General features: G+C 40.9%; 4 protein-coding genes across 8 annotated transcripts; 2 read left to right on the top strand and 2 right to left on the bottom strand.

Annotated features, from left to right (window-relative positions):
* Positions 1 to 562: 562 nt before the first annotated feature.
* Positions 563 to 10131, bottom strand: eif2ak1 (eukaryotic translation initiation factor 2-alpha kinase 1). 3 transcript variants are annotated; one of them, XM_053854769.1, is made up of 15 exons: positions 9215 to 10131; positions 8044 to 8214; positions 7060 to 7196; positions 6832 to 6875; positions 6507 to 6606; positions 6348 to 6428; positions 6166 to 6268; positions 6052 to 6100; positions 5537 to 5900; positions 5357 to 5459; positions 5116 to 5222; positions 1352 to 1466; positions 1199 to 1278; positions 856 to 1089; positions 563 to 783 (listed from the first exon to the last, which is right to left on the bottom strand). In XM_053854769.1, exons 1-15 carry the CDS (start codon positions 9378 to 9380, stop codon positions 679 to 681), a joined length of 1959 nt encoding a protein of 652 aa, XP_053710744.1. In that variant the 5' UTR covers positions 9381 to 10131; the 3' UTR covers positions 563 to 678. The 3 variants fall into 3 exon arrangements, with proteins under 3 accessions (XP_053710744.1, XP_053710752.1, XP_053710762.1); XM_053854777.1 differs by having other exon boundaries at positions 6175 to 6268; positions 9215 to 10121; XM_053854787.1 differs by lacking the exon at positions 9215 to 10131 and adding an exon at positions 8899 to 9179.
* Positions 1524 to 6797, top strand: LOC128752965 (ankyrin repeat domain-containing protein 61-like). The gene is made up of 5 exons (XM_053854816.1): positions 1524 to 1963; positions 2333 to 2427; positions 2773 to 2944; positions 3524 to 3724; positions 3874 to 6797. Exons 1-5 carry the CDS (start codon positions 1793 to 1795, stop codon positions 4525 to 4527), a joined length of 1293 nt encoding a protein of 430 aa, XP_053710791.1. The 5' UTR covers positions 1524 to 1792; the 3' UTR covers positions 4528 to 6797.
* On the top strand, positions 9812 to 18016 carry rsph10b (radial spoke head 10 homolog B). Of its 3 annotated transcripts, none has more exons than XM_053854739.1 (18): positions 9816 to 10658; positions 10732 to 10807; positions 11498 to 11566; positions 11642 to 11815; positions 11882 to 11967; positions 12033 to 12153; positions 12219 to 12395; positions 12520 to 12622; positions 12694 to 12809; positions 12872 to 13061; positions 13116 to 13224; positions 15682 to 15770; positions 15947 to 16095; positions 16167 to 16271; positions 16338 to 16427; positions 16930 to 16977; positions 17090 to 17150; positions 17315 to 18010. In XM_053854739.1, the coding sequence occupies exons 1-18, from the start codon at positions 10411 to 10413 to the stop codon at positions 17524 to 17526; spliced, it is 2223 nt and encodes a 740-aa protein (XP_053710714.1). In that variant the 5' UTR covers positions 9816 to 10410; the 3' UTR covers positions 17527 to 18010. The 3 variants fall into 3 exon arrangements, with proteins under 3 accessions (XP_053710722.1, XP_053710714.1, XP_053710732.1); XM_053854757.1 differs by having other exon boundaries at positions 10577 to 10658; positions 11503 to 11566; positions 17315 to 18015; XM_053854747.1 differs by lacking the exons at positions 11498 to 11566; positions 11642 to 11815 and having other exon boundaries at positions 9812 to 10658; positions 17315 to 18016.
* Positions 17684 to 27085, bottom strand: ccz1 (CCZ1 homolog, vacuolar protein trafficking and biogenesis associated). The gene is made up of 17 exons (XM_053854802.1): positions 26938 to 27085; positions 25993 to 26048; positions 25822 to 25918; positions 25653 to 25750; positions 25436 to 25529; positions 25266 to 25346; positions 25147 to 25194; positions 23809 to 23892; positions 22284 to 22459; positions 21961 to 22042; positions 21606 to 21667; positions 21161 to 21272; positions 20897 to 20930; positions 20690 to 20807; positions 19081 to 19239; positions 18181 to 18308; positions 17684 to 18108 (listed from the first exon to the last, which is right to left on the bottom strand). The coding sequence occupies exons 2-17, from the start codon at positions 26004 to 26006 to the stop codon at positions 18053 to 18055; spliced, it is 1443 nt and encodes a 480-aa protein (XP_053710777.1). The 5' UTR covers positions 26007 to 26048; positions 26938 to 27085; the 3' UTR covers positions 17684 to 18052.
* Between the last annotated feature and the right edge of the window lie 645 nt (positions 27086 to 27730).

Here is a 27730-nt window from a genome sequence, read left to right as displayed (position 1 = left end):
CATTTCTTGAGTGGAAATGACACAGGAAAAATCCAAAGACCCATACCATTCCAAATGGTTCAAACTGGTCCAAAGCATCTCCATCTGGGTGTTTTCGAGGGTATGAATAATTGTGAGCTGGACTGTACATCAGCGGTTACTTCAATAAAACTCTCCTGAGGCACCTGTTCGCCCAAAAGTGGCCAGGTGTGAGTATAGGTAGTTTTTTTTTTTTTTTTCCACAGAGCACAGTGGATGTCAAGTCTGGCGCTGCTTGGACCTCAACTCATAATAGTTCCCAAATAAATAACATGAATGGTTCCCAAAGACAAAATTCATCCCCACCTGTGGCAATAATTGTTAACTAACCATTGTCACCTGTCAGACTTCAGAAACACGACTCCGTCTCACCACTGACAGCAGCAGTAGCGTACAGAGCAGTGCATACAACATAAAGCATCTGCAGCGCATGGCTACTGTACCATCTGCTGGCAGTCAGTACAACTACTCCAGGATGCGTCTCCAAATATGAATAGAAGCAAAATAAACAACACATGGGTGTTTCCATTTATACGATGGAATTGTTTAATTAGACAAATAAATATTGGCACCTGCACCACATCATTCAGGTGTTGAAAACCATCCACACACAGGCTCACACACTGTACAAGTCTGAACTAAAACATTTTACAAACTGACTCAGAGAGGTGGTGTTTGGGAGGTCCTGAGCAGACTGATCTGCTTCCTGAGCTCCATCAGTTCCTGCTCTTGTTCTTCAACTTTCCTCTGGAGATCATGGATGACCTGGAGCGGGAAGGAACATATTTAGAAAGAGGCTAAACATTTCTAGGGAAAGCACGTTTTGGGACACAGTACCAGATCTTTGCTGTTGAAGAGCTCACTGTGCAGAAGCTGGCTCGCTGTGGGTCGTACACCAGGGTCGTGGCTGGTAAGCTTCCTGACGTACCTGGTCAGGACTGGCCATTTGCGGACGAAGGCTTCAGGGATTTTCCCCTCTTTGAGGTCACTAAGTGTCCTGACACGCTCCATCTCTGTCCCGAATGGCTGGAATAATTCAAAAGCCAACGCACCAACGCTGTACATGTCTGACTGAGGATGAAACAGATACATTTATTCATTCATTTTTGCATTTGTTGATAATAAACAGACATTGCTGTAGCAAAAAAAAAGTTCAACAATTCAAGATTCATCATCCTACCTTTGAATCATAGTGGCAGTCTTTCAACTGCTCCGGGGCGGCGTACACAAACGTACCAACACCAGAGGTATGGGAGAGCCCTATGAAAATAAGCAGTCATTTTTAAGAGCTGATTCCGGTTCATAAAATAACACAGCTAGCTTTAGTATTTACCTTCACTCGGCGAAGCAGCACTTTTGTTACTTTCAAGTATTCCGTCAGTGCAAGCCAAACCAAAGTCCCCTATGCGCACATGGCAGTCATGACCATGAAGGAAAATGTTTCGTGGCTGTCAAAACAAGAGTGGAAAACTGATAAGACTTGACTTAAATAGCATTAGCTAGAGAAAAACTAATTTGAATAGAACATCAATACTATTTTCATGACTCACATGTGGCCTCAAAGGACCGAAGCCAGGTGTAGAAATATGTTAAAAATGAACACCTAAACCAGGTAAGACACCAGGGCCAGGCAAGCATTACAGTATAGGCGTGCCAAACTAAATTGCTTCACTTGAAGCAGCACACGCTCACTCCAACAAGGCAGCCAAACCAGTTTTTGACAACCTCCCGAAAAAAACCAAACAGACGGCAGCGCAGATGTACAGTCGCAATAATGCAGGGAGACACGGAGGAGAGCAACGGACGCTCTGACCCCACCATCACGTGCAGCAGGGAATTTTATCGAGCAGTGATGGAAGAAGACCTGGCATGTATTGACGACATGTCAAGAAAGTATGGTACCGACTTTTTTCTCAGGATACCAGCAGGGACTGGCGTGTGGAAGGTGAGTGTTAACGCCAGGGATGAGCTGCTATGTTTCCTAAGAGGCCACTTTTACACAATGACTGTTGTGAGAGGCTGTGGAGCTAAAAAGAAGCCGGAAATGATGAAAAGGAGCCTCAATGAGAGGGAAAACCTTTAACAGGTTAAATTAAATGAGGACATTAATAAGGGTAAATATGGTGTGGCATTATTAGAAATGCTCAAATTGTTATATACTTGTTTGACAAAAGCATTGAGAATCCATTACTGGTTTAAACCAAATATTGCTTTCTGTGACAGATTAAAAGATCAAAGATTGTTCATGTTGTGAAAGAGTGGAGCTATTTTCATTTGATGCCATTCTAGTCTGTCTTGTCTTGTCTTGCCTCAGGGTCCAAACATCCATCCCATTCATTTTGCTGCTTCTAACAGAAGAGTGAAAAGTCTCCAAAGGCTCCTGGCATTAGGGGCAGACCCTGGAATCAGGTTTGACACTTGAGAGCAGAGACGTGTGTCTAGATGGAACTGTGATAAACATGACACTTTCAGAGGCTTCATTTTATGAAAACTCCCTTGAACATTAAGGTCTGTTAACCTACCTTGTATCTATGGTAGTTATTCTCCAATTACAATTTAAAACAAGTTACGAGTTTTTGTCAAAAATAACACATGAATTTAATGACACAGGAGGTTAAACTGACCACATTAGTTTTTATAGTCTTAAAGTTCATCCAGCTATGTTCACATTGATCAGCCCAACACATTTCTACAGTTTGTTTAACAGAAGTAAGTCATCAACACAGCACAGGCGCATCTCTGCTTCTGTCACAGGAACCAGCATGGTCAAACAGCTCTGCACTTGGTGATATCTGCGTGGCCAAGCTTTGAGATAAGTGGGTCAAAACCGGATTCCAAGTTCCATGGTGCTGTAACTAACATGTGCAGACGGGCAGAGGTTTGTCTGCGGCTGCTTTGTGACGTCCCAGTCAACGTCAATACACAGGTGATGAACCTTTTCCCCTGCATTTTTGATGCATGATCCCGATGTATATCACGGAATGACTGATTGAATCAGGCGTTTTCAAAAAGACAATCAAGATTAGGGTTTCCTGTTCAATATGAAATTACCTGCACCAGGCACGGGCACAGACAGAGCCCTAGTAGTGCTCAAGCCACCAGCTACCAGCTACCAGCTCTTTTTGCCGGCATGAGAAAAGTGCCCTTGCTGAGGACGCCCATTTTTTAAAACCAGTCCTTTCTCTTCTAATTCATTTGAGTTGTGGCGAGGCTCCTCTGACCCGCAGCATCAGACAGAATGATAAAAACATGCGTGCCCATGCAACCCCCTGACATTTTTTGGTAATAAATTCTCTATATTGGCACTGCTGGAAAAAAAACCTGCTGTAGCCATTGCGCCATCTAAGAATAATGCAAATGTTTTCATGAATCAATTTTGCCAGCGGAGCCTCCAAAATGTCTGTGCATGATCTGCAACACATCTGAAGCAAAAATCCCTGACCTACTAGTTGGAACGTCTGTCATCTCCATTCAGTTGTGATTCATTTTGAATTCTTCAACTTAGGTGGAGGACAAGCGTCAGCAGACTGCCCTCCATCTTTCAGTACAATGCCAGTCACTACCTGCGGTCCAGATACTGTGCAGCTACGGCGCAGACGTGAATCTTACGGACAGCTCGGGGATGACACCACTTCACATGTCTGCAGGCATCCTCCACAAGGACATCACCGATTGCTTGGTTGAACAAGGAGCCGACATCAACATGGTAATTTTTCCTCCATGGCAATCAACAGTTTTCTAAAAATGTGATCATTGTGGAGCCTCTTTACCTAAGATGAGTGTATTGACACAGCTGATTATGTTAATATTCAAATATCAATGTCAGGTAAACATTCACACAGCGCTCTTTTCCAGGGAGTGAAGAGCTCAGGAAACACCCCTCTACATTTAGCGCTTGTGGCAATTGCTCTAAAAAGCCAGAAAAACCTGGAAGACCACATGACCTTCATTAGTGACCTTCTAGAAAAGGGAACAAGACCAGATGTGTTGAACAACGCCGGACGGACACCTCTACATGAAGCCTGCAGTTTTGGGAACAAGCTCTTGGTAGACCTGCTCCTGAAACACGGAGCTGACGTCAATAAACTGACCAGTTCCGGGGAAAATTGCCTTTTCCTCTTCCTGAACTACCCGCCGAATGTGAGGAACAGAGCCCTGATGGTGAAACTCCTGAGTCTGACATCTCCACTCACTGTTCATGACATAAAAGGTCAGTTGCCATCAACTCTGATGCTACCTTGCTTTGCTCAGCAGCGAGAGCAGATGCTGAAACTCACTCAACAGCCAAGGAAACTTCTGGACCTCTGCAAGAACCTTCTATATTTAAACTATATTCAATCAGGGAAAGAACACTTGAAAGCAATACTTCCTGAAACCATGTACAACTCTGTCTTCAACTGTTTGGAGGAGAGAGTTGACATTTCATTTGAGACTGACGCTAATTTGTTTGATACAACTAACAGTAACCCGCAGGGACAGACGGTTCGGACTTCATCACCCACATCATAAAAGTTCACACAAGACAATGTACCATAATTCCTGGACTATAAACTCCTGCTTCTTTCCCACAGTCTAAAGCCCATGGATTATACAACGCGCCTAACATATGGATATTTGCAGGCTAAAGAGTGTCATGCTGCCAAAATATTGAGCCTCATCACATCAAACTGACAAAATCACAGGCGTTTTATTGACCATAAAGCGCTCAAAATGCGCTGTTTTCGCCCGCGTGTCCACAGCTCTGCCAACAGAGCTGATGTCCCTCAGGTCCGGAGACGAGAAGCAGAAGACTGTGGTGTTCGAACTTCTGACACTTGAGCACTTTAATGTACATGAATGTAAGATGTGATGTGAGTCTAGTTCAGAATATTGAAGAGTTTGTTTCATGACTAGTTTAGAAGTGATCCTAATGAATTTTTAAGCACCAGTGACCTTTTTATGGCACAGGCAGCACCACTGTACCTGTGGCTTATAGACCAGAGTGGCTTATGTATGAACAAGAGCTATTTTCCGTCTTAACTTTAGAGGGTGTGGCTAATATTCCGGTGCACTCTATAGTCCAGAATTCACAGTAAATTTCTTTTGAAGGGGCATTACCTTTAGGTCTCTATGCATGATGCCTTCAGAGTGAATGTACTCTACCCCTTCAAGAACCTTCCTCAGCAGAGTGGTAGTGTGTTCAGGGTCAACGCCTGCATAAGGACCTGAAAATGTTCAAGAGCAATATTTTACAAAATGACATGTTTCACAAATGAACCAATCAGCATAAAATAAATGTGGACAGATCTGAAAAAAAAAAAAGAATTTGGAATTGATTTAAATGAAACAACTCGCTTACACTTTGATGACTGTTTAGGTTTGGCGTTCCGCTCAGTCAACCAATCCATTAGTGAGCGCTCACACAGCTGCATCTGGATGTAGAGCATCAGGTGGAACTGAACCTGCAGTGGAGGATGTGTATGTCACACTAATGTCCCCCAAATTCAGCAAAAATGCTCTGAACTGTGGTAGGACCAACCTCAACTAAAGGCCTCAGTGTGTGTTTTCCTGCCAACAGCCCACCAGCCTCACTGAGGGAGTTGTTGTTCACCTCAGAGCTGCTCCGCTCTGACTCATCTAATGGTGCTGAGGTGTCCCAATCAATAGCGGGGCATTTGGAGATTTTTGTGGGAGCTTTTTGTCCCAGAAACACACAGGGAACATAGTTTTCTGGGATACGTGTCATATTCTTAGGGCATGAGACTTGCCCAGTCGAGACATGAACAGGGAGGCTCTCTTGCTGAGGCAGTGAGTCACTTGAGATAGGATCAATCGGTGGCTGGGACAGGCTTTGAAAAACAATGGATGAGCTGGAACTGTGGTCGTCTCGGCATTCAGCAGAACTGCAAACACAAGCCAATAAAAATGGAAATAGAAATGTTAACTGATAGAAATCTCTCTTAAATGTTTTAACAGATGAAAATTCACAAAGTAAACTTTTACTCAGATGAGACATGTATTCATTTTCTTTATCATAAAACGTAAGTGTCTTACATGTCTTGCAATCCTGGTGATTCAAGTGCCGGTAGTACAGATGTGGGGTCTGCAAACAGATATGCATATTTCAGTAGAAATTTAAGACAAGAAGGTGTGACTGACAAGATAAACCAAACCAACATGCTGCAGGCTGCACATGTTCCATCCAGGCTGTGTGATAACCCACAACGTTGACATGCTGCAAGCTGGACAACACTTTGACTTCTCTGAGGACCTGTAGCAACAACCCAGACCAAACAGCATTATTGACCATAGAAAATACATATGATGAATACAGAATCTACACTGAATACCTTCATACAGTCTTCTTTTGACACATTTTTGATGAGAATCTTCTTAACAGCATAGAACTGCCCATCCAGTTTGTTGAGAACCTTCAAGTCAGAAACCAAAGAAAACTATGGATGCGGTCGTGCGTTTCAATATAGCTTACAATATTTCACAGCTAATACCTTGTAGACATTTCCGTATGAGCCTTTCCCGAGACGAACGATTTCTTCAAACTCACTGAGATAACGCGAGGTCTGTGCTTGGAATAGCCCTTCCTTCGGTCTGCACCAAGTACAACACTGAAATCAGCTCATGAGGTCACATCATTTACTTTTTTTACACACCCCAAGTTTGACATATAATGTATATATCATCGCTATGCTTCAGAGCATTACATTTTCTGTCGTGGCTTTCATGTTTTTATATGTATGGAGTAGACATTTAAAGGCGCCACACCTGAAACAATTCTTTGTAATTCAGAAAGGTTTTAAAGACATATTTGTTTACCTCACAGCAGCATTGTGTGTGTTTGAGTCATGTAATTGTTGACCCTATGAAGAGAAATATGAGTAAATAAAACAAAGAAATACAAGATTTTTTGGTGTAACACACTTGTATAATACATGCTGTAAATCCATATCCATGTTATTTTTTTAACTCACTGCACTCCTTTTTTTTTCTTCAGAAAAAAACATTAGTTTAAAGACACAATAGAGAGACAAGGTTGCCAAGTACCTGGGGGTACAGCGAGGAGCTAGCAGCATGCAGCAGTTCTGTGAAGGCCCGGTTGTGTTGAAGTCTGACTGTGCTGAACTCATCACTTATAGCCAAAGGTGACAGAAGGTTCATTGCTGCTAAACGTTGACCAATCACTGGTGAGAGAGATTAACAAACTGGACTCAATCCAACATCAGTATCTGGCATTAACATAAGAAAATCGGTATAGATATTATTAGGGACACATATTTTTTATGTGGGACAATACATTACAGTCCAGTCAGTGACTGAAGTTGATTTAACAATGCCAGAAAAAAACCCCACAAGGAACATGGTCACCAAGAAAGGACCCACATTATGCAAAACCTTTTCTCTGCTATTGACGTTGTTATTATCATCTGCCAGAATGGACCAGCCCCACCACCCCTCCCATCCCCACTTCTATTAATCGACGTGCGTTGTGGTGATATGATCACTTCTTTTTTTTTTTAATTTTATTTTAGTTTATTTTTTTTACAAAATAGTGAGTGTAAGGGTATTAATTCACTTTCTTTACATGTAGAGTGAGGGTGATGATGGGCATGTATCTTTACACTTCCGCGAGCTAAGCCCAGGGAAAGGAAGAATGAGCTAACAGGATCAGACATCCCAAGCAGGGCTCTGTTTCTGACCAATCACAAGAGGAGTGCAGGGATAAGAAGCAGATCACAGCACTCAGAGAAAAGTACTGTAACCATTTTCAGAGTTGTAGAGGACTGTAGTAAAAGAAGTACAGTGATCAACTGGGATCACCCAATATTAATTGGAAATCCCAAAAAGTCAGTTTAGCATGGCGCCTTGAAATGAGGTTAACATCCTGGGTATGGAGAACCATCATGCGATTATGAAGCACATACAGTTTGGTGGCCTATAGTACATGATTTTGTAAATTTAGAATGTTATCACTCAGCATAAAGGGAAGTTTCATATTTATGGAAGCACGACAAAAATGTCTATATGTACCTTTAAAGAGCATCCGAGATCGTGTAGGGTTACTCTCGTAGACAAAGCAGAGATGTTCCAGCAGAGAGCCCAGCAGAAGGTGGTTGGGGATCGCTGAGGCAAACTCCTGGACGGAGGGGTAGCGATTTTGACCAGCCATTAAAACTTCACAGCTATTGTCTGCGTCAGAAGCTGTGTAGACAAAAGAAATGCCCAATATCAGATAAGGCAACATTTACAACATGACAGTTTCTTCAAAGCGTACATTAGAAATAAACATATACTGACAATTACAGGGAGTACACTTACCTTCCTCAATAACTTTGGCTATCATCTCTACAATGTTTCTATCTGCTAGGGCCATGTCTTGTATAATTTAGCTCAAGAATTACATGAATGTCATCAGTCAGTGCACCCCAGAGTCAATAACACACATCTTGTTTATACATATGTGGGTGTGCACACCATGCTCACTTATCTCTCAAGTCCAGTATGCCCTCCTACTTCAGTGTTGTGCATACTGACTTTTAAAAGATATACACTAAATGCCAGCTGAAACTTAAAATGTTTGCCCACACTTTGCTCAAAAATGTTTCTTTACAGGATGGAATATTTATATACAATCACATTTCAGCCATAATGCAATGCTTATATATATATATATATATATATATATATATATATATATATATATATATATATATATATATATATATATATATATATATATATATATATATATATATATATATATATATATTTATTTTTTCTTCAATAATGTGTGTGGGTGTGTCTCACGTTTGAATCTCAATTCAGTACAGATTTCACAAGAAATATGCCACGCCATTTAAGACAAAATTACAAATGTATACGTACATTTTTAACTGGTTTACTCAAACGGTTGAGCATTGTTTAATTTAATTGAGAAGTAACCCTCGCAGACAAGAGTTCGAAGTTCATCCAAGTCAGTGACAGAGACCTGGGCTTGTCTCACTGTGTTTAACATCCAAAACACAACTCCGACACATGCTACTGGTTTCAGTGGCATTGATGCTCACTAACGGAGGCGACTGATCCCCTCAAACAAAAATGCACAACTGTCAAATGGTAAAAATGGTAGTTAGTATGAATAAAGCAGTTTCCTTTCAGCCATTTGCCTTTAAAAGCACATCGATTTCTTCTTAGGTCTTACTGTCAAAGTCGACCGAATCGTCGTCCTCTGTCGCAACATTGCTGAGCCCAACTTGAGGTCTTCTGGTTGTTTTCATGCCAACGCGAACCAAACTACCAGAACTGGTGCCAGAACAACAGTCCTCTGACCACGGGACGCCGCTGCCGTTGGACGTCCCGCTGAACATTTTGTCGTCTGTTCGTTATACGTCGACAAATCTTATTTGAGACATATGGACGGTCCTGCGTTTCTTCGTCTTCCTAAAAAGTAGGCATTAATAGTATACAGTACGGTCCGACATGTCCGACGCCATGACAGCGAGAGCAGCAGGGACCGTCTGGCAATAGTAATCCACGGCGACTTCAATCATAAAAACTGTTGTCTGATGTATATGGGGCTGAATAACCATTACTATTGTAAAAATGACCAGGCATAAAAATACAAGTCTACCAAACGAAATATCATATCAATCTAAAGAAAAGTTCTGGCATTTTTCGTTTTCCTCGGCGTGGTGCACTTATACAATACCCTTAAACTTCCTGTTCCAAAAATGGATTTTGTGATGAAATACTACAACATGAATAAATACAAAAACTGCCCAGTGTTTTGTGATATGAATACAGCTCTTATGATAGACAATGCAAAATTGCATTGAGGTATTTCGTTTCAACAGTGAACGGATGATATTACGTACAGTGAAATGCGCAGGCTGCGCGCAGTAGCTATTCTCAAGAAGATCATTTGTCGTGCGCAACGCGCATCATATTTTTCTTAATATTAGTGTAAGTTATCGCTTTAAAACGGGTAGGTAACTACAGTAGTCTCATTGCAAAGTAATACAAAAAGTAATAATGATTCATGAAGTATAGTATCAGGCTGAATTAAAACATGAGCACGTCATTTGTAACTCAATAAGTATAATTTTTGATGTGATATTTATCCTGATAAAACACGTACGTTATGTGACATGTGCCGCTTATATTAATCAGATTTAAATTCGGAAAAAAACATCTATATCCTTGCTGTTTGGCCGATTTGTTGATCCATGTGACTTTAATCGCTCGTTTTAAAGTACCTTATCAAAGTCGCTATTGCGTTTTAAATTGTGACGACCGCGTATTTAAAGCTTAGCCAAAAAAAGCTCGCGGTTCAGTCACTCAGGTGCGATTTTCTTGGGTTAAACTTCACTGTTGTCGTCAACACGCTCAGTCGTTGCCATGGATACGAAGCAAGCGCGTCCGACTCTTAAAAAAGAAGGTGAAAAATCTTCCAAGGTTAACGCTTATAAAAAGGCAGATGGCAGGATGACATCCCGGAAGAAGTCGAAGAAAACGAAGCACGGCTCCTTGAAATCGAATGCGATTGAGGAGCAGTTGAGTCTGTTCGAAGAGCCTTTGACTGTGGGACTGATCGAAGATGACTATTTCCACCAGCTGCCCACTTTCTCCCATCTGACCATCAGAAAGTAAGACATGATATAGTGAAAATATTCAACACAGAAGTCGTCTTGATTTCCCTTTCCTTCCTGGACTTGACAGATACACGGGGGAAATGAGTGAGGACTTGTTTCACGGAGAAGGTGTTGCCGTATTTGCGGAAGGACATGTGTACAAGGTGCCTTGAAGTGATTTATTTATCATGTAAACACATGGAGGGGTAAATACAGGCTTCCTTGTTGGGTCAATTACACTGTGCTGTTTTTCTAATTGATTAATTAAAGATTAAATGATGTTTATGGAATGTTTGTGGAAAGCATGTCATACCTACTAATGTTGCATACATTAATGTTGCTATGTAGAGTCCTTCTGGTAGTGCTATTAAGCATATAGGGAATGAAGCCACGACTAACCACAGCCACCACATTGAGAACTATGCTGCCACTGCCCTGAAAATAACATAGAAGATGTGAGCAAATTCCATAAATGTGCGTGTGGACAGGAAGATGTGCTCCACATACATCCATTAACCTACCTGGGCGCCACCTAATTCATATTTCTGGTACCACAGAAACAAACACTGTCATGGTTGGGTCTGGCCATGCTCTTCCCTTACAGCTACAGTATAATTGAACAGTTATAACCCTCAGTCTAATTAGAATAGAATTATCATTCAGTGGATATAATATTTCATTAGCAAAAACAGAAACAGGTTATGAAAGATTATGATCAAAATAGTGAATAATGCCTGAATAAGATCAGGGTGCAAAAATGTTTTAATAGAGTGCCGTGGCTTGTCAATAAGGGGAATAATAATATCTTTTACCTCAGACTTCCATAAATCATATCAATGTTTTTTTTCTTTAAGGGGAGGTTTTCCAAGGGAATCATTGAAGGAAGTGGTGTTTTTACTTGGGCCGATGGCGTCACATATGAGGTAGGAAAGACAATGACAACAACAAATTGATTTCTTATGTTTGTGTACATTGTTGAAGTTGAAGTGATCTTACAGGGAGAATTTGTGCGCAACCTGCCGACTGGGGAAGGTCTGTACACATGGTCAGATGGCAGCTACTACAAAGGGAGCGTGTACAATGGTGTCCGACATGGAAGTGGGACGTACAAGAATGCCCAAAATGGTGTGGTGTACATAGGACAGTGGCAGCAAAGCAAGAGACATGGGAGGGTATGACTCTGCGGCACTCTGGTTTAGTTTCAGGAGTGTTTTTAAGAGTCTGTTTTTACCTGTCAGGGGGAGGTGTACTACAACAAGGACCAGACATCTTGGTACAAAGGTGACTGGATGATGAACAACAGAGAGGGCTGGGGAGTGCGATGGTGAGTGTGTGAACACCGTAATGAAAAATGTTTTGAATGAAGTCAAGTGTGTTTTCTCTCAACAGCTACCCCTCTGGCGATGTCTACATCGGCCAATGGAAGAACAACCTGCGGCACGGGGAGGGCTCCTTGTGCTGGCAGGAGCTGGAGCAGCAGTATGATGGAGGCTGGCAGGAGGGATTACAGGTGAAGAGTGAGCACTGATAAAGTCTGCGCCTGGCCATTCAAACCAGAGTATGATCTGTGTTCAGCATGGACAGGGCACACATGTCTGGCTGCTGCGGAGAATGGACGGATCCTTGTACTGCCAGAGCAATAGGTACACAGGAGACTTCCTGATGGGAAAGCGACACGGGCGGGGAACCTTTTACTATGCGAGTGGTGCCATCTATGAGGGGGAGTGGAAGAACAACAGGAAACACGGGCAGGTGAGTTCTACATTCGCTATGATTGTAGCACCCCTTCTGCTGTGTCTTGCTGTAGTCTCTCGCTTCACAATGAAGTTTCTGGTTCACATAGATTTAAACGTTTACCGTCTTTTGTGTTCCTCAGGGCAAATTCACATCAAAGGACTGCCATGTTTATGAAGGAGAGTTTGTGGACGACCAACTGGTGATGCCCGACCTGAGCGGAAGCAGAGCGCTCACTCCACACTGTAAGCACAGATGCTACTCTCCTAAGCACGGTCAGATTTTCACTTGGCCTCTCCTCTGCTTCCTGTGTCAGGTGCGCTGACCATGTCAGGTAACACTCAGTCCGTGTTGGACACAGACATGACCTTAAGCATTGCGTCCTTTCTGGAGAACTTTCCCCTGAGCAAACGAGAGACGGAGCACAGACAGGTGCGCTCCGACTTGGATTGATGCTTTGAATGAGATTAATGTGTGTGAATGTTTGTGTGAAGGTGGAGTTTGTAATCCTGAGGTACAACAGAGAACTGAGGGCCATCTACACATGGTACAGCAGACTAGGACGGACTCAAACCCCGGATAACATCTTCCAGCTCTCCCACATACAGCGCTGGCGTCTCCTGAAAGACTGCCATATCCACCACCATGGATACAGCCTCACACAGCTTGACCGCCTCGTGAGAGGTACACGCCGCATTTTCTGCCTCTGTGATGATGTGTCTCACTCCTGATTCTCAGAGCAGAGCAACATCGAGGAGAATTCCTCTCCCTCCTCCACCCTGCTTCTTCGTCGACTCCTCAGCTACCTGGTGATCATCGCTTACCACATCTACAACGAGCAAATGTCGTAAGAACCAAGACCAAGTTATTTAGTCTCACCTTCACACCTCCTGCTTTGGATACAGAGAAACTTATCCATTTACTTTAGTAAGTGGAAAATGTAGTGCAAATAACAGGCTGAACAAGATATAAATCAGGCTAACTTGAACTTTATTAGTTCACAGTTGCATTTATAATCTCACTATTTTAACTATTGAAGAAGTGGCAGCGTTGCCAACGTCTCAGTAAGAAAATTGGTGGAGCTATTGTTGAAGCTAGATTTTGCTAGAAGTCGCTACATGATGTCATTGCCTAATTTACATAATGACTCAGTGACACTTTCAATACTCAAAAAAGTCATCATAACATAGTTTTTGATGCCTTCCTTTACCAAGTTGCTCGCTGCTTCAAGTACTTTGTCACACTACTAGTTGCTCTACTTTTAGACCATAAACATGTCACACCTTTTGGCATGATGCAATAAACAATTCAGAGCAGAATTCCATTTTGAAGGAGAAGATATGGACTTTTTATCTTGACTTTTGAAACGTGTTCAAGTCATAACAAGCTTACAGTTCCAGTGAACTCAAATGAATGAGGTTGTTTTGATCAGACCCAGTGCAAGTAAAATTAATTTGGCATGAACTATTGGCATATGACACAACGGCACAATGACAATAAGACTCTCACTTTCTCTGACGTACTTCCACCAGATGATATTCAATTATCCTCGCTGAAAGAGACGGATTCGTTCCCGTGACCGATGAAGCTCAAGCGCAGTCTGCGCGCCTAGATTCGGCAAGATTGTTCTAGATTGGGGTGGGCGTGGCTTATTCTGTCAGTGGATAGAGAGAGAGCGAGAGAGAGAGCGAGCGATATCCCTTCACCGCATCTCCACTACTTCCAAATCTACTTCCAGTTTGTCATTGTCAGAGCAGACACATGACCTCACTCCTCACTGCACCAGCAACCTGCTCTGGCTGCTCCTATCATTGTTGGTTGCACTCTTGGCCGTGAGTCAAGTGCGTCCCGATATCAGTGTGACTAAACAGATCCACCGTATAAAGGCCTGTCATTTGAAACCAGGTCAGGGCGAGACATCTTTGATGTAGGGGCCCCGTTTTTGTGGCCCTCAGGTAGTCACAGGGAGGCTAATCAAAGTGAATTTTCAATAATGTAAATATGTGTATTTATTACAGATCATATATTCATCACTTGAATTCAGAAAATCTGAACATTAAAGGAAGAAATAGGCCTTCAAATACAGTTTGTCCCGGAATATTTGCATCACACGGTCTTTGATCTTATTTTTCATTTTAGCATTTATTTCAATATTTATTCTTGGTTTTCCATTTGGCTTGATGAGGTGTGTTACGGATCGCGGGTGTGGTGACCACGTGAACAAAATCATGCAACTGATGAATGAATATCAGCTGATAAATGAATATCAGCGGAGAAAAGATGATGCACACACTTCAAGTTCCAGTTGACATATATTTAGAAAAAAAAGATACTTACAGCAAGTGCTCATATCTTATATATAAAAACAAATGATCTGCAAAACTCACACACACAAAACAAAATCAAATTTGAGCAATAGATGCGATTTACTCAGAATAATACTTTTCAAAACTATTACACTGCCCCATTTTTATTCCTGAGTCTAATATTCAGTAGTCAACATACAGTACAAAAACACTTAAAACAAGACATGGCACTAAATGTAAATAAATCACAGTGTACTAAAACAACAAACACAAAATACTGTCCGTTAATTGAGCCCAAAATAAAACCAGTTGAAAGCCAACGACCGCGACAACAGTCAAACCTCAACCACTTTTTCCAGTGTGCAGGACATGCCTCGACATCACGCCCCTCCTCCGCGCGGACCATTACGACTCTTTTCTAAACTCTTGTCTTGCGTCTAAACATCGCGCGAGCAAAATAAACACATGAAACTTTCAATTCCGACCATATTCACCCGGAACACTGACCTGAGAAATGATAAATGAATGTCAGCAGAGAAAAGATGATGCACACACGTCAGGTTCAAGTTGACTTATGACGTGAAGACCGGATGTTCCGCCCCCAGTGCCAACCGGAAACCTTGACACCGCTCCACCGCTGCACTCATTTTACCTCAAATACTTTTAGAATCATGGTTAAAAAGTAAAAATATAAACTTTCAGAAAATGGCTAATAAAATAATTTGTATTTTAAATGACGTTTTACGCTTTCTACTAATGTGGGTTGACCACAGGTGCACTGCATTCACAGTAGTGATGTGGTCGCTGAGGAAATTGAATCGCCCACCTCTGCTATAGTGCATCGTAGTGGTGTCAGAGGTGGGATCCACGGCGAATGTATGCTGCTCACCAAGAGGCACGACACCACTGGCCAGATCCACCCTGTCTGGAGGGCAGTGGCTGTTGCTGACAGAAATGACTCAGATAATGCTTGATTTCGGCACCTTCTCTTTTCACAGAACAGAAAAACACATTTTGGCTGCCTGCTTAACTAAACTCTTGACGCACAGTGTTCTGCCCAACACTTCAGCAGAGAAACGGGTGAAAGGTGAGGTGATATAAATAAAAGATTTGGGTTTTCAAAACGCACATCACAGCTAAACCGTAAAGTCACAATGGAGACAGCACGTTTCACACTGAAAAAGGTTCTATATATTCCTGTTTGTCTTCCTTACGACCTGCAGTGATGATCATCGATAATTCTTTCGCACTGTTGTCGACCAGGGTTCGTCTTCGGTTGTCCTGAGCGAGGAGTGTTCGCAGCAACATTCATCCCTAGGTGCTGGGAAATCTTTCAGGTTTACTGTAAAGATGATTTAAACACCACCGATCCCCCAACCATGACTTGTCGGGAACTTCTGTGGATGTTCCAGGTAAAAGCTAAGACCCATTCTGTTGCATTGTAAACTGGACATAAATGGCTAGAAGATGCTTGTCATTTCAGAAATTCAATCTGTTCAGCACCAAGTTGACCACAAAGATGTTGATCAAGATCATCACAGCAGAGAGTCTAGACCCCAAGAACCTCTCAGTTGAGCTGCAACATGAGGTGCGTCCACTTCCGCTGCCGTCCGCTCTCAACTTAGAAACTAACCCTGATACCGGCGCTTCGCAGATGAACTTTCTGGAGTTCTTCGAGGTCCTGATCGGATGTGCTGGGCTGGACTGTCAGCGGATCCGCCTCAATAAGAAGAGCCAGTCTAATGTGAAGCACACCAGCACGATTGCTCTCCAAACCATAAACTCACCATTATCCGATTTATCAATTTACCATTATTTACCATTTACTGACAGAACTCCTCAATATTAGAGAAATGAATTACAATTATTAATGGAATGACACGTTGCGTTAGTTGAGAAAGTTGTTTTAATTTACATTGAATTATGAAGTCAAAAATTCAATTTTCAAGAAAAAGGAGTGCATTTCATAAAAAAAATCCTTATATGGCCAAATTGTATAGTGTGTTTAATTTATTAATATAATATTTAATAATGTATAGTTCAAATATTTAAGAAGAAATACATCAGAAAAAACAGTATTGGTATTTTGAGGAATTAAATAGTAAAATAAATGTTCACTTCTAAAGATTGTCGTTTCCAAGAAAAGTAATTTATATAGGTAGTAATGACAGAAACAGAAAGCCGATTCACACATTGGTGTAGCTAAATCTTTCCAATAGTGTTCTTTTCATTTGTATTCTTTCTAGGGAGCTTCATCGAGCTGGGACAGTCCAGTGGATCAGAACAGAACCCAGGTACAAGAGGCAGCATAATATCTTCAAATTGGGTCAATGCTTGCATGAAGCATCGTATTACATTACATGTTTTTAAAACATCCCTTTTTGTCCCCCTCACTTTTTATGTCAGGCGTGTCAGTCAGCTGAATCCTCATCACATTTGACACAAGCAGCAGCCGATCTGTGCCCAGGTACGAGTGGCTTACTGCCACCATTTTTTTTTCTAAATAAGAGGGCAGGCTTTTCTTATCTGACAAAACCAGCATTCTAATGTGATAATATTCAACAACAAAGACCTGAGCTTTGGTCTGTCACGATACCTTGACCATAAAAACAAATGATTTTTTTTCTCCAGGAAATGATTGTGTCTGCCCTGAAATCCAGGCAGTGGAGGCTACAAAAGACCCTGACCTGGAACTCTGGATTCAGATGGTCCAGCAGTTCTTCAACTATCTCTTCTTTCCCATGTCGGAACATTACCTGCTAATCAGCCGGAAAGTGAGGGAGGACAAGATGAGTGCAGCTGAGGCAACTGAGCAAAAGGGCGAGGCTGTGGAGTTAAACTAGTGCTGTGGGGTAAACGGATGACACAGTAAGATGTATGCACAACTGCTCAGTACCATAGAAGCTTGTTCATCGTTGTACAAAGAGGATGGGATGTGTTTTGTGAATGCATTTGTTAGCATCAAAAGAAAACGAGCTCGTTCGTAAAAGGAGTCGCTCTTTTATTTCCAGTAAGCACTCACTATTTACAAGCCACACATGATGACATCATACTTTAGACTCAGCAAAACCCGATCAGGTGCATGTTAATTTTAAATTCAGCTCTGACAAATTCAAAATTAAACTAAACATATTTTTATTTAAACAAAACAAACAACAGTTATGTACAAAGACAATGGGACTTCAGCATGGTAAAAATCTGCATTAATTACATCTGAAAATTACAATTGTGGAATATTAAATAAAAAAGAAAAACTAAAAAATATGAAAGCTTTGTATTTATTTTTTACCTTAAAATGCAATTATTGCATTACACTGGCTGCTGCCATTACAACCTGCAACACTGACAGTTATCACGGATAGCGCAGCTTTAGTCCAAGAAGAAGATGTTGTTGAACTGTGTGGCGCAAAGTCTCTTCACCTCCTCTGTTTGTCGGACAAAAAGGGAAGTTGCAGTACAAAGTATGCTGTGATGTAAACGAGCGGCAGGTAACTCACCGTTCACTTCAATGAGATTGGCGTTCTTCTGGTTGAGTATTACATACAGCTCCCTCTGGTCTGACTTCTTGCCGACTACCCAGTAGTCCGTCATAGCTTTGACAATTATTTCTTCATCCTCCTCGAACCTAAACCAAAAGGAAAGGCACATTCAAAAAAAAAAGTTTAACAAAAATTATAAAAAGCCACAACAACAACACAGTCAAAAAATTATACTGTGAAGGATCACAAATAAGATGACAAAGATGTAAATACGCACAAGAAAGGAAGAGCTGCGAATAACAACCACTACTGCTACTTCAGAATATTTTCCTGTGATCAGTCGACCTCTAGTGGTGTCTACGTGACACTGCGTTTTTAGTTGTTGCTTTTCAGAAAAATCAATAAAACAAATAACAACAATGCGTATTAAGGACAAAAAATGTTTACTGGTATAATTGGACCCTCAGCATAAAGTTTAAAACGTCATGCTCTCTCAACTTTTGTTCGGAATCTCTCGCCTACGAAAAACATGAGGCATAACTGAGGCAGATGTCACTGCAGACCTCCATTAGTGTGGTGCAGTAAAAGAGGAAAAGTTTTTGGAACCTTTATTTTACTTTTACTTGGTCCCACTTTATATCATTGGGGCAGGTACAGGCCAATGAAATGTAGTTAGTATCTCGCCAGGAGTGCAGAGATGGAGTGTGTCCATGAGTAAAAACAAACTATTATGCACAATATAAGAAGCGGGTTATGGATGAGAGCAAAATGTATGTTATGCACTTTATAAATGCAAATGCAAAAAACATTGTTTTACTTTTCTCCCAAAAATGGGGAACTCCTGCCACATCTCCTTTCATTAACAACACAGGCAGGCACATGACCGCACCACGACTTCCAGTGTTGTTGAGCCGATACCTTGCAAAATCACAGTTGATGTCTCCCAAGATCTTCATGAGGTCTGTATGGACAGAGGTGAGAGACACGCTGGCCGTCTTCCTCATGTGAATGGTGCTTTTCTCCGCCAGGTTCATGTGGTTGAAATATATGAACTTAAACAGGGGCTCCTTCTCAGGCCTGAATGGATGAGGAATACAATTAATATTGTCTTTCACCAGACCCGTTTCTTCACACCACTGTCCCACATTAGGGCGTGTGTTTGAGTTGGCACTGCTATATGATCAAATGATCTCACCAGTCACACATCATTATCACTTAAAGGCCAAACCAGGTCATGCCTGAAGACAAGATGAGAATTTCAAAGCTTGATAAAATATTCAGTGGATTCTGTGGCAGCAGAGATTAAACCGGATCTATCTCACTGTCTGGACCCGTGATTCTGGTCTTGAATGACAGGCTCGGGTGAATTGGGAGCTAACAGAGGGGACCTAGACAAACTGCCAGTATTTAATGGAACAAGCCTCAAGTTACCAAGCAGTTGTGTAATGACTCGCAGTGACTCATGCCAGTAACACGTGAGACAAATGACAGCATTTGTACACTAGAGATTGTAATATTCGACAATATGCATATGTTATGTATAGTCACTCTGTTCATTTTCCATAAATCTTCAAAAAGTGAGCCTTCTCTGAAAAACCAAAACAAAATGTCTCTAAAATTATTAGCATACAACATACATAGAATAGCATAGCATACAGTGCTGTAAGTGCAGCGCTGTTTCTTCAGTTATTTCCTGATTTGTCAGAAAGTAGTAATGACGTTTTAAATTTTTTTTTTTTTAACAAATCTAAATTGAGAAACTAAATTCCAAACCTGTCATGCATGTAATCCTAGAGGCGTTTTTTATATACGAGTACATTTCTTATTATTAACATAAATACGTAGCTGAACAGGTAACAAAATGTAAAAAAATAAATACATAAAATAGAATTCATTCATATTTTCAGTTTATATTTTTTTGTGCAAGGTCCTATTGAACACAGACCAAAACAAACAAAAAATAATTTCCCCAATACTCAAATTTATTATGACATAAAACTTTTTAATTCCATTAGGTCGATATCTAATTTAATGACACATTAATTTAATAGCATTTGATTTAAATTTTAGTTCTTCATCTGCTCTTTTTTAATCTCCCTAAAATGGATGACGTTACGTTCATGCTTATGGTATATGCAATGTACACAAACCAAAAGTAACGTGAAGGGACGAGATTGAAATATAATAAAATTATTATGACTATGATAGCACTGATTATTATTAAAGAAATATATTTATTTAAGCACTTTCACTGTTATTTATTTCCAAGTATTTTATTTTTCAGATGAACCCAAAGCCTTTACAGTTGTCTATATTTAAGTACTTGTATCTCTTCCCAATACAAACATTTTGTTTTGAATGTTTCCATCTAAAACAGTGTGCCGATTCTTATGAGAACAATGAATAGAAACCTGTTTTAAAGTGAGCAGAGCAGCTTCTGACGGCCCCACTTGGTGAAAAGTTAAGTTACACTTTATTTCAGTGAAGGATTCTCCATGGTAGAGTGGTGGCCAGATTGTGAACTCACCCAGATATCCTGCGGTTAATGGTGAACTGTTCACAGATATCAGAGGCCAGTAGTGTCAGCTGAGGTCCCACCAGACCATCAAGCTGCTCGCAGAACTCCCTCGTCAGTTCCACGGATGCTGCAAAGAAGAGGGGGAGGAAATCTGAGATAAGCAACCGAGAGAAAATGAGCGCACAGCATTATGAAAGTGTCCCAGCGGCCATTTACCATCAATCATGAAGCACACTGCGGCACTCATCGCCTGAAACGCAGCAGCACAGGTCAAACACACAACCAGGGTAACAACGACAATAAACATACTTCATCTACTTAAAATTCAACACTTTAATCCCCAAAACTGCATATCATTTGTCTAATCCTGAACATGTTGTGAAATCCGTCCATCACAGATTATAAACAACTTACTTTAAAATATTAAAATGTGTACAAATCTGCAGATTACTTTGCTGACAGGGGATTAGAAAGCACTACCTTATAAACGATGAGGTGCAGCTCTTCGTGGCCCTCTTCAGCACTGACAAATATTTTAGGAAATCTGAATTTGGCCTCTGGGTCTTTCAAGTTGGAAGGTCCTGTCAAGAACCTGGGGGGAAAAAAAATCAGCGTTTAGTCCATTTAAATGCGCAACTACTTATCTGCTTATATGCTGTTGACAGCCTCAGTCACAGAATTCCTTCATACTGTGCTTGGATGAACAGTATCTAGAATCTGAATGTGGACATTTCCAGTGGCATCAGTTTACTCTTCGACTTGTTTGTCTTGATGACAATGAAGCTTTTAAGAATTATTAGTCGTAGCGTATATTCACTCATATTGTTCAATGATCTCGGTATAGTTGGTTAGCTTGCTCTGCTTCGGTGCGACATTGCATGCCAGTTATTTCCAATTTTGAGATTCACAGCTGTTTGGTGCCTACCTGCCATAGTGCAAAAGATTCCCAGCCACCTCTGGCCTGAGGGGTGAATCCCTGCCTGCCAGCTGGAGCAGAAAGAAGATGAGCAGCTTGGCTGATTTCAATATTCTTACTCAAAAGACATGCCTTTAACATGAGTCAAAGCCATTTCTTGATGGGTCCAAAAACATGTTGACAATATATGGGGGATGTGTGAGTTCAAATATGATTAAGTGATAAAATGAGTTAGCCAAAGTGATAATTCAAGCTATGTCCTGTCAGGAGACATATTGAAAATAAGATACATAATTGATTCAAAATATAAGATGTTTGACAAAGAAAGTTGATTTGTGAATCAGTGGGTCAAAAATAAAATCACCTCAGGTTCCGAGTGCCTGGGGAACAGCGAGGTGGTCAAGTACTTGTACAGAATCCTCATGTCGTCTTGTTCAAGTCCACTCCTGCGCACACAAAGAACAACATAATTACCATTTCACTTTTCTAGTACGAATATAATCACAAGAACGAGTCATGTCACGCAACAATATTCTTCTGCCTCCATGGCAGTGGCTGCAGAGCCATGTTGTGCTCCACCACGTTCACTTTATTGAATTGATCGCAGTGAAAAGGCGAAATGTCACAAATGCCACAAAGAGGATTAGATGACACGGACTTGTGCCAGGAGACTAAAAAGGTGTGTACCAGATAAGCTGGTCGTTATAAAGGAAAGCGGTGTATTTGATGAGACTGAGGCTCTCCTCCACCCTGTTGACAAAGGACTGGATCTTGAGGTAGGTCATCTTGTCCAGAGGAAAGAAGCTGATTCCTCCAAATACGTCCAGCAAGTCACAAGATTGTAGGTGGAGGGTCTGGAGATACTGGAGGGCAAAAGTCACAGGATCAGGTGAACTCCAGACATGACAGCAAATCACAACCATGTCCACAATTACATTTAACAAAAGACAGTCAGGGGTCAACTCCTCAAGCCTTTCATGGCTCATGACGCTTTACTACGGCTTCTGTCAATAGCAAAGTTGAACGTGAGTCTTGTTTCCGCAATGCTCAAACCAATTCAGTTGCATAGGATGACCAAGTAAATCGCAAAGGCAGCTGTTGGCCATAACTAACTTGATGTTGCCAGAGCTGCTGCATCAGACACAGACAAGTGGGGACACTGACCTCTGACATCAAAACCAGGTGCTCACTTTCTCTGTCTTAAGGTTACCTGGCACGGAGTAAAGCCTGTGTCAAGCTATGCCTGAGAGGTTGCCCCTGATACACATGAATGTTTTATTTGTCTGCGTGAGTGTTTCACTTTCAGAGCTGCCAATGCAGGCTATGTTTACATGGTCGGCAAGAATGAAGACATCAAACGGAAAAATATGCTTCTGAGTTACCTATACTTCTCCATGAAGAAGACAGGTGTGAATTTTGAATTCTTTCGCACAGAACTGAGAAGCACGACCACACAGCATGACTTTGATTGATGGAACAGTAATTTTGAGATTCCTAATTTAACAGACTCCTTTGAGCTTGACTGCAGGAGTGGAGAGAAGGCGGGTTCAAATCACAGGACAGATGGTAGCGGAACTGCATAGGGCTCCAGTTTAAAATCGGACTGACTGATATTCAGGGACGCAGCCAAAATGATTATATCACCATCATCCAGAATTGAGAATACTGTCATGTTGACCTGGAGCAGTTTTGCAGAGTGTGTGAAGCAGGATTTGTTCCGCTACAGAAAGTGGAATTTGAGCTCACTGGCCGGTGTATTTATAGAATTTAAGTCTACTGTCAAAACAGGTGCCAACAGCAACAACATTACGGCTCCCTTATCCCCTAACATCTTCCGGTTCTTTGTGTTTCAGGGGCAACAGTAACCAGCTTCCTCCATCCAACCTAGCCTTCAACCTCACTACTTACACCAATCCTCCTTACTGTACGTACTGTATGACGGACTGAGGACTGGACTGAGGACTGACTGCCCCCGTTATCGAGTACATTTTGAAAAAAAGAATAGTAGAGTGACAAGAAAAAAAGCAAGGCAGACAACCCTAGAATGAGCTGTAGTTGCATGGACTGCTTGCAAAATTCAGAAGTGTCTTCATTACAAATGAAGTCTACATACAAGCTGAGATTTCTGAGCCTCCCTCTCTGAAATTCAGATCATAATGGAAAAAAAACTCAAACTGAAGTTAAATAACTTAGTAATAAGTCATCATCTCACCCTATAAAAGAACTTATCTAGCTTCTGCATGAGATGCTCCACTCCACCAGCTTCCATGGCTCGAGCAAATGTGCCGTTAAAAAGCTGTTTGAGAAAAAACAAGAATTCAGTGAGAAATTGAGAAACGGTGAAAGTAATTGAGTGAATGAAAAGCCTACCACAGTGCGAGTGTGTGTGTGTGTGCACAAGGCTGCTGGTAAATATGAATATATACCGTAATTTCCGGGCTATACAGCGCGTCTGAATATTAGCCGCACCCTCTAACTAAGAAGGAAAATAGATATTGTTCATACATAAGGCGTGGCGGCCTAGAGGCCGTGGATGCAGTGGTGCTGTCTGTGCCGTAGAAAGTTCAGTGGTGCACCTGGCTTGAAAACGCTTTTCAGAACTACTTTGGAAAATGGGCTTTGGAATCGAGACTGACTCCTGAAACAAACCCTGCAATGTTCTGAACTTGAATCATGAAGTCCTCACACCTTTTATTCACATAAAAGCCGTTTTCACCCACGTGGCCGAAGTTCCGATACCACAGCCGGTCTGAACAGCGGTTTCTCGCTTCCACACCTCCAGTATATTGGGTCTGATGCCAGAGCTGCGGATACGCGGGTGAAAACAGCTCATTTTGAGAGCTTTAAGGATAAATAAAAAGCCTCAGATTTCATCACTTTCATCGCCTCCAATTTCAGGTGTAAAATTCCATACATACAAACCTCAGGGTTAAGACCGCGAGAAAAAAGCAACGGCTTATAGTCCGGAAATTACGGTACAATTATTATTGCATTATGCATAAGCAACACAAAAAAGTTAATAAGTTCACATAAAAGAGTAAACTCAACCGTGATGATCCACAGCACTGACTGACATGAGGCAGGCTACATAAGTGGATATATTCAGCTCATCGAGGAGAACGTGCTCTTCCGCTTGCATTCTGAATTAAAGCAGCACAATAGTGTGTACCACACTTGATGCTTAAGGACAATATCAATATATGTCATCTAATTACCTATATTATACAACAATTTCAAAAGAATGTAATGAAGTTGAGTCATGATTACTCACAGAAACAAAAGATGCAACTCTGAATCTGTTTTTATGACAAGCATTTCAATAACACATATTAAAACAGGCAGGTGTCCTATTAAAACCATATAAAAATAAGACTTTAGATGAAACCAGATTATGATTAGGAAATGATAGATCATACGTCAACAAGGTGATAAGAAGCTTAAAATTTTGCACCCATGACAGCCATCACAAGCAGAATGATTACAAATTGCATTACTCGTGTGCTTAAAAATGTATTTTAATAACACCTTGAGAAGAGTCATTAAAATTTACCTTGTACATACTGTAGCACTGCCTCACCACTGCACCATAAACTGTGTCCTTAATACAAAACAGAAAACATTAATAAGAGTATGTTTATTTTCCGTCAGCGGAAAATAAGATGGGCTCACCAGGATTTCTTCCTCCTGATACTCTACGGTAGGAGGTTTACCATCTTTGTTTGGTTTCTCAATCATTGGATTTCTGACAACCTATAAAAATCGAGCAGAAAATCAACAGATTTACACGAGGCAATAGGAATGTAAGAGATTGGAGTAGTAAATATTTGTTAGCGAGTTACCATGACCATCCAAAAATTGTCCTCTGGCTCAAAGAAAAACTGACGATTCTTCTGTGTGTGCAGGGATTTAGCTGGCTTAGTTGGACAAAAGGTTCTGAGGACAAAAAGAAAGATTGAACGATCAGTTTGTACAGCTGGAATTGATAAGATGCACAGCTGTATTTGCAGAACAATAATGAATGTATAAATGTGGAAGCTTCCACGTGTGTCATGCTACCTGGTGAACTGAACAATAGCCTCACACAGACCAACATTTCGGATCTTTTCATTCTTCTCTATTTCACTTGGGTGATAAAACAGAATCTTTTTCTCTTCCTACAAAAATAAATGCCAGTTAGTTTATAGTCTTGTTACTGCGTTTGAATTAAAAAAATAAATAAATTCACCTCTCCTTCTCGTGGCCCGAAAGTTGGATTATAGATGAAAAAGCTGAGCAGTGCTGCAGTGTACTGTTTCTCTTGCGTCCCTGAGGCCATTCTGGGGCTGAAACAGAGTATTAAGGACCCGACGAAAGCGTTCAAGATCATTGCTTTTCACCTTATCAAAGGCAACTGTACCTTATCATCAGCATCAGTGGAACTTGTGGCTGGACTTTCGGTGCACAAAAGAAAGTCTGGATATCATGCCACAAGGAAGAAAAAAAAAACATAAAAAATAATTAGATACAATATAAGTTTCTCATGAGAGAGCTATAGAAAGTATTTTCTCTTCAGTTATTGGTCCATGACTTCTTCAGCATTGCTGTGCGACTACGGCGTAAATATAAAAGAACAGCCTGATGCCAATTACACCATGACCAAAAAAGAAAACAAGAAACAAAGAAATTTAGAAAAATAAAAACTTCATTAAGGTATGGCATCCGGTAAATGTGACAGTGATCTACATGCATGCAATGTAAAAGGCAAACATGAATGATGAGAAAAGCACACTCAAGTCCTCGATATTACAGAGCTGCGTTACCAAGAAGCAAAGCACTTTCTCAGTACCAGCAGATTTCAACGAAGGTCATCCTTGTTGGGTCATGTAAATATAACGACTGCAGAGAGCTATAGCACTGATGCTGCCTTCACAACAGCATGGAAGGACGTCAATTACTTTAGCATATATTGCACATATCGGCAGTCATGCTATTTGCTCATGTGTAATTGAAGAACTCGATGGGGTTCAGACTATTATAAGAACGATAGACCTATTACCATCACCACACAGCAGGTGTTACACGTGACATACATCACAAGGTTTTTCCAACTTGAATCAATATTTTCAGGATAACAGCTGTTACGCTTGGTATTCGCCGACAATGATGGTATCAAAGTATTAAACAAAAAAAATGAAAACACGATTCGATTATCCAACAGAGGCATGAAGTGCTATAAGAAAGTTTGAAGTCCCTGAGGGAGCGAAGGGGCTAACAAGCACCGCTAGCTATCGACTTAGTGTTTACAGAAATACCAATGGGAAAAACAAATGCAAGTGCAAAGTAGAACGACAGCATGACTCACCTCGAAGAGTAAGGACACGACAGGCTCATGTGTGGGAGAACTCGGCACTGTCAAAAGAGAATAAAACTGTACAATGCGTGATCAATGAAAATAGATGCCGCATAATACTTGACTCTTGTGACTTCCTGCTTCTGTGTCAGATGTGTCGCGTCTTTTGCTGCTCGGGTTAAACATCGTTAAACTAAACACGGTTCCTCTGTTATTATTCAAAACGTATACAATTTTCGACTACTAAAAATTTATATAAAATTGTAAGGGATCTAGTTCGGTTAAGAGACAAATTTCCTGCTTTTGTTGATTTAGATTTGGGACGTAGACGCAGCATTTCGCTCCTTGTCTATGACAGTAATCATTCATGCTGCATTATATCCTTTGTTGGATTCGAGAAATCAGCGGTACATTCAACAAGAAATTTGCAATTAATTTTACGAATTGTATTTTTATTTATTTCAGCAACGAGCATTGATTTTATACTACATTTCACAGTATCGATGTAAGCAATTCAAGATCAAATCAGCATTTCAATACTTATCGAGACATTTTGAGAAAAGAGAGAAAATGTTGGGTGTGAAATCTCTAACAAAACAAAAAGGTTTTATGAGCAATATCATCCTGCCACTTTTATTGACAGTCAGAACTTCTAAAATAACTCAACACCATTTAAAATTTGCCGGTCAATATAAAATCATCAATCTAGGAAATAAATGTTGCAAACATGTTAGCTAAGCTTGCTATTAATAATTCAATAACATATATAAATTCACATTTTCAAATTGTATGCTATTTATCTACA

Source organism: Synchiropus splendidus, chromosome 1, assembly GCF_027744825.2.
Source record: "Synchiropus splendidus isolate RoL2022-P1 chromosome 1, RoL_Sspl_1.0, whole genome shotgun sequence".
NCBI lineage: Eukaryota > Metazoa > Chordata > Actinopteri > Syngnathiformes > Callionymidae > Synchiropus > Synchiropus splendidus.
Note: the sequence above shows the minus strand (reverse complement) of the source record. Positions and strands in the feature narration are given on the sequence as shown.

What these genes read in the sequence shown, in the direction of transcription:
- ccz1 (XM_053854802.1), bottom strand. An exon ending in ATCAGGAGGAAGAAATCCTG is followed by an intron (nt 25,195 to 25,265) that starts GTGAGCCCATCT and finishes TTTTGTATTAAG; the next exon opens with GACACAGTTTATGGTGCAGT. An exon ending in TAGATAAGTTCTTTTATAGG is followed by an intron (nt 22,460 to 23,808) that starts GTGAGATGATGA and finishes TTTGCCCTCCAG; the next exon opens with TATCTCCAGACCCTCCACCT.
- LOC128752965 (XM_053854816.1), top strand. Translation starts at nt 1,793, where the DNA reads ATGCAGGGAGACACGGAGGAGAGCAACGGACGCTCTGACCCCACCATC. An exon ending in CAGGGACTGGCGTGTGGAAG is followed by an intron (nt 1,964 to 2,332) that starts GTGAGTGTTAAC and finishes GTCTTGCCTCAG; the next exon opens with GGTCCAAACATCCATCCCAT. An exon ending in AAGGAGCCGACATCAACATG is followed by an intron (nt 3,725 to 3,873) that starts GTAATTTTTCCT and finishes GCTCTTTTCCAG; the next exon opens with GGAGTGAAGAGCTCAGGAAA.
- rsph10b (XM_053854739.1), top strand. Translation starts at nt 10,411, where the DNA reads ATGGATACGAAGCAAGCGCGTCCGACTCTTAAAAAAGAAGGTGAAAAA. An exon ending in CGGAAGGACATGTGTACAAG is followed by an intron (nt 10,808 to 11,497) that starts GTGCCTTGAAGT and finishes TTTTTCTTTAAG; the next exon opens with GGGAGGTTTTCCAAGGGAAT. An exon ending in GAGGGCTGGGGAGTGCGATG is followed by an intron (nt 11,968 to 12,032) that starts GTGAGTGTGTGA and finishes TTCTCTCAACAG; the next exon opens with CTACCCCTCTGGCGATGTCT.
- eif2ak1 (XM_053854769.1), bottom strand. Translation starts at nt 9,380, where the DNA reads ATGTTCAGCGGGACGTCCAACGGCAGCGGCGTCCCGTGGTCAGAGGAC. An exon ending in ATCTCGGATGCTCTTTAAAG is followed by an intron (nt 7,197 to 8,043) that starts GTACATATAGAC and finishes CTCTCTCACCAG; the next exon opens with TGATTGGTCAACGTTTAGCA. An exon ending in GCCTGCAGCATGTTGGTTTG is followed by an intron (nt 6,101 to 6,165) that starts GTTTATCTTGTC and finishes ATCTGTTTGCAG; the next exon opens with ACCCCACATCTGTACTACCG.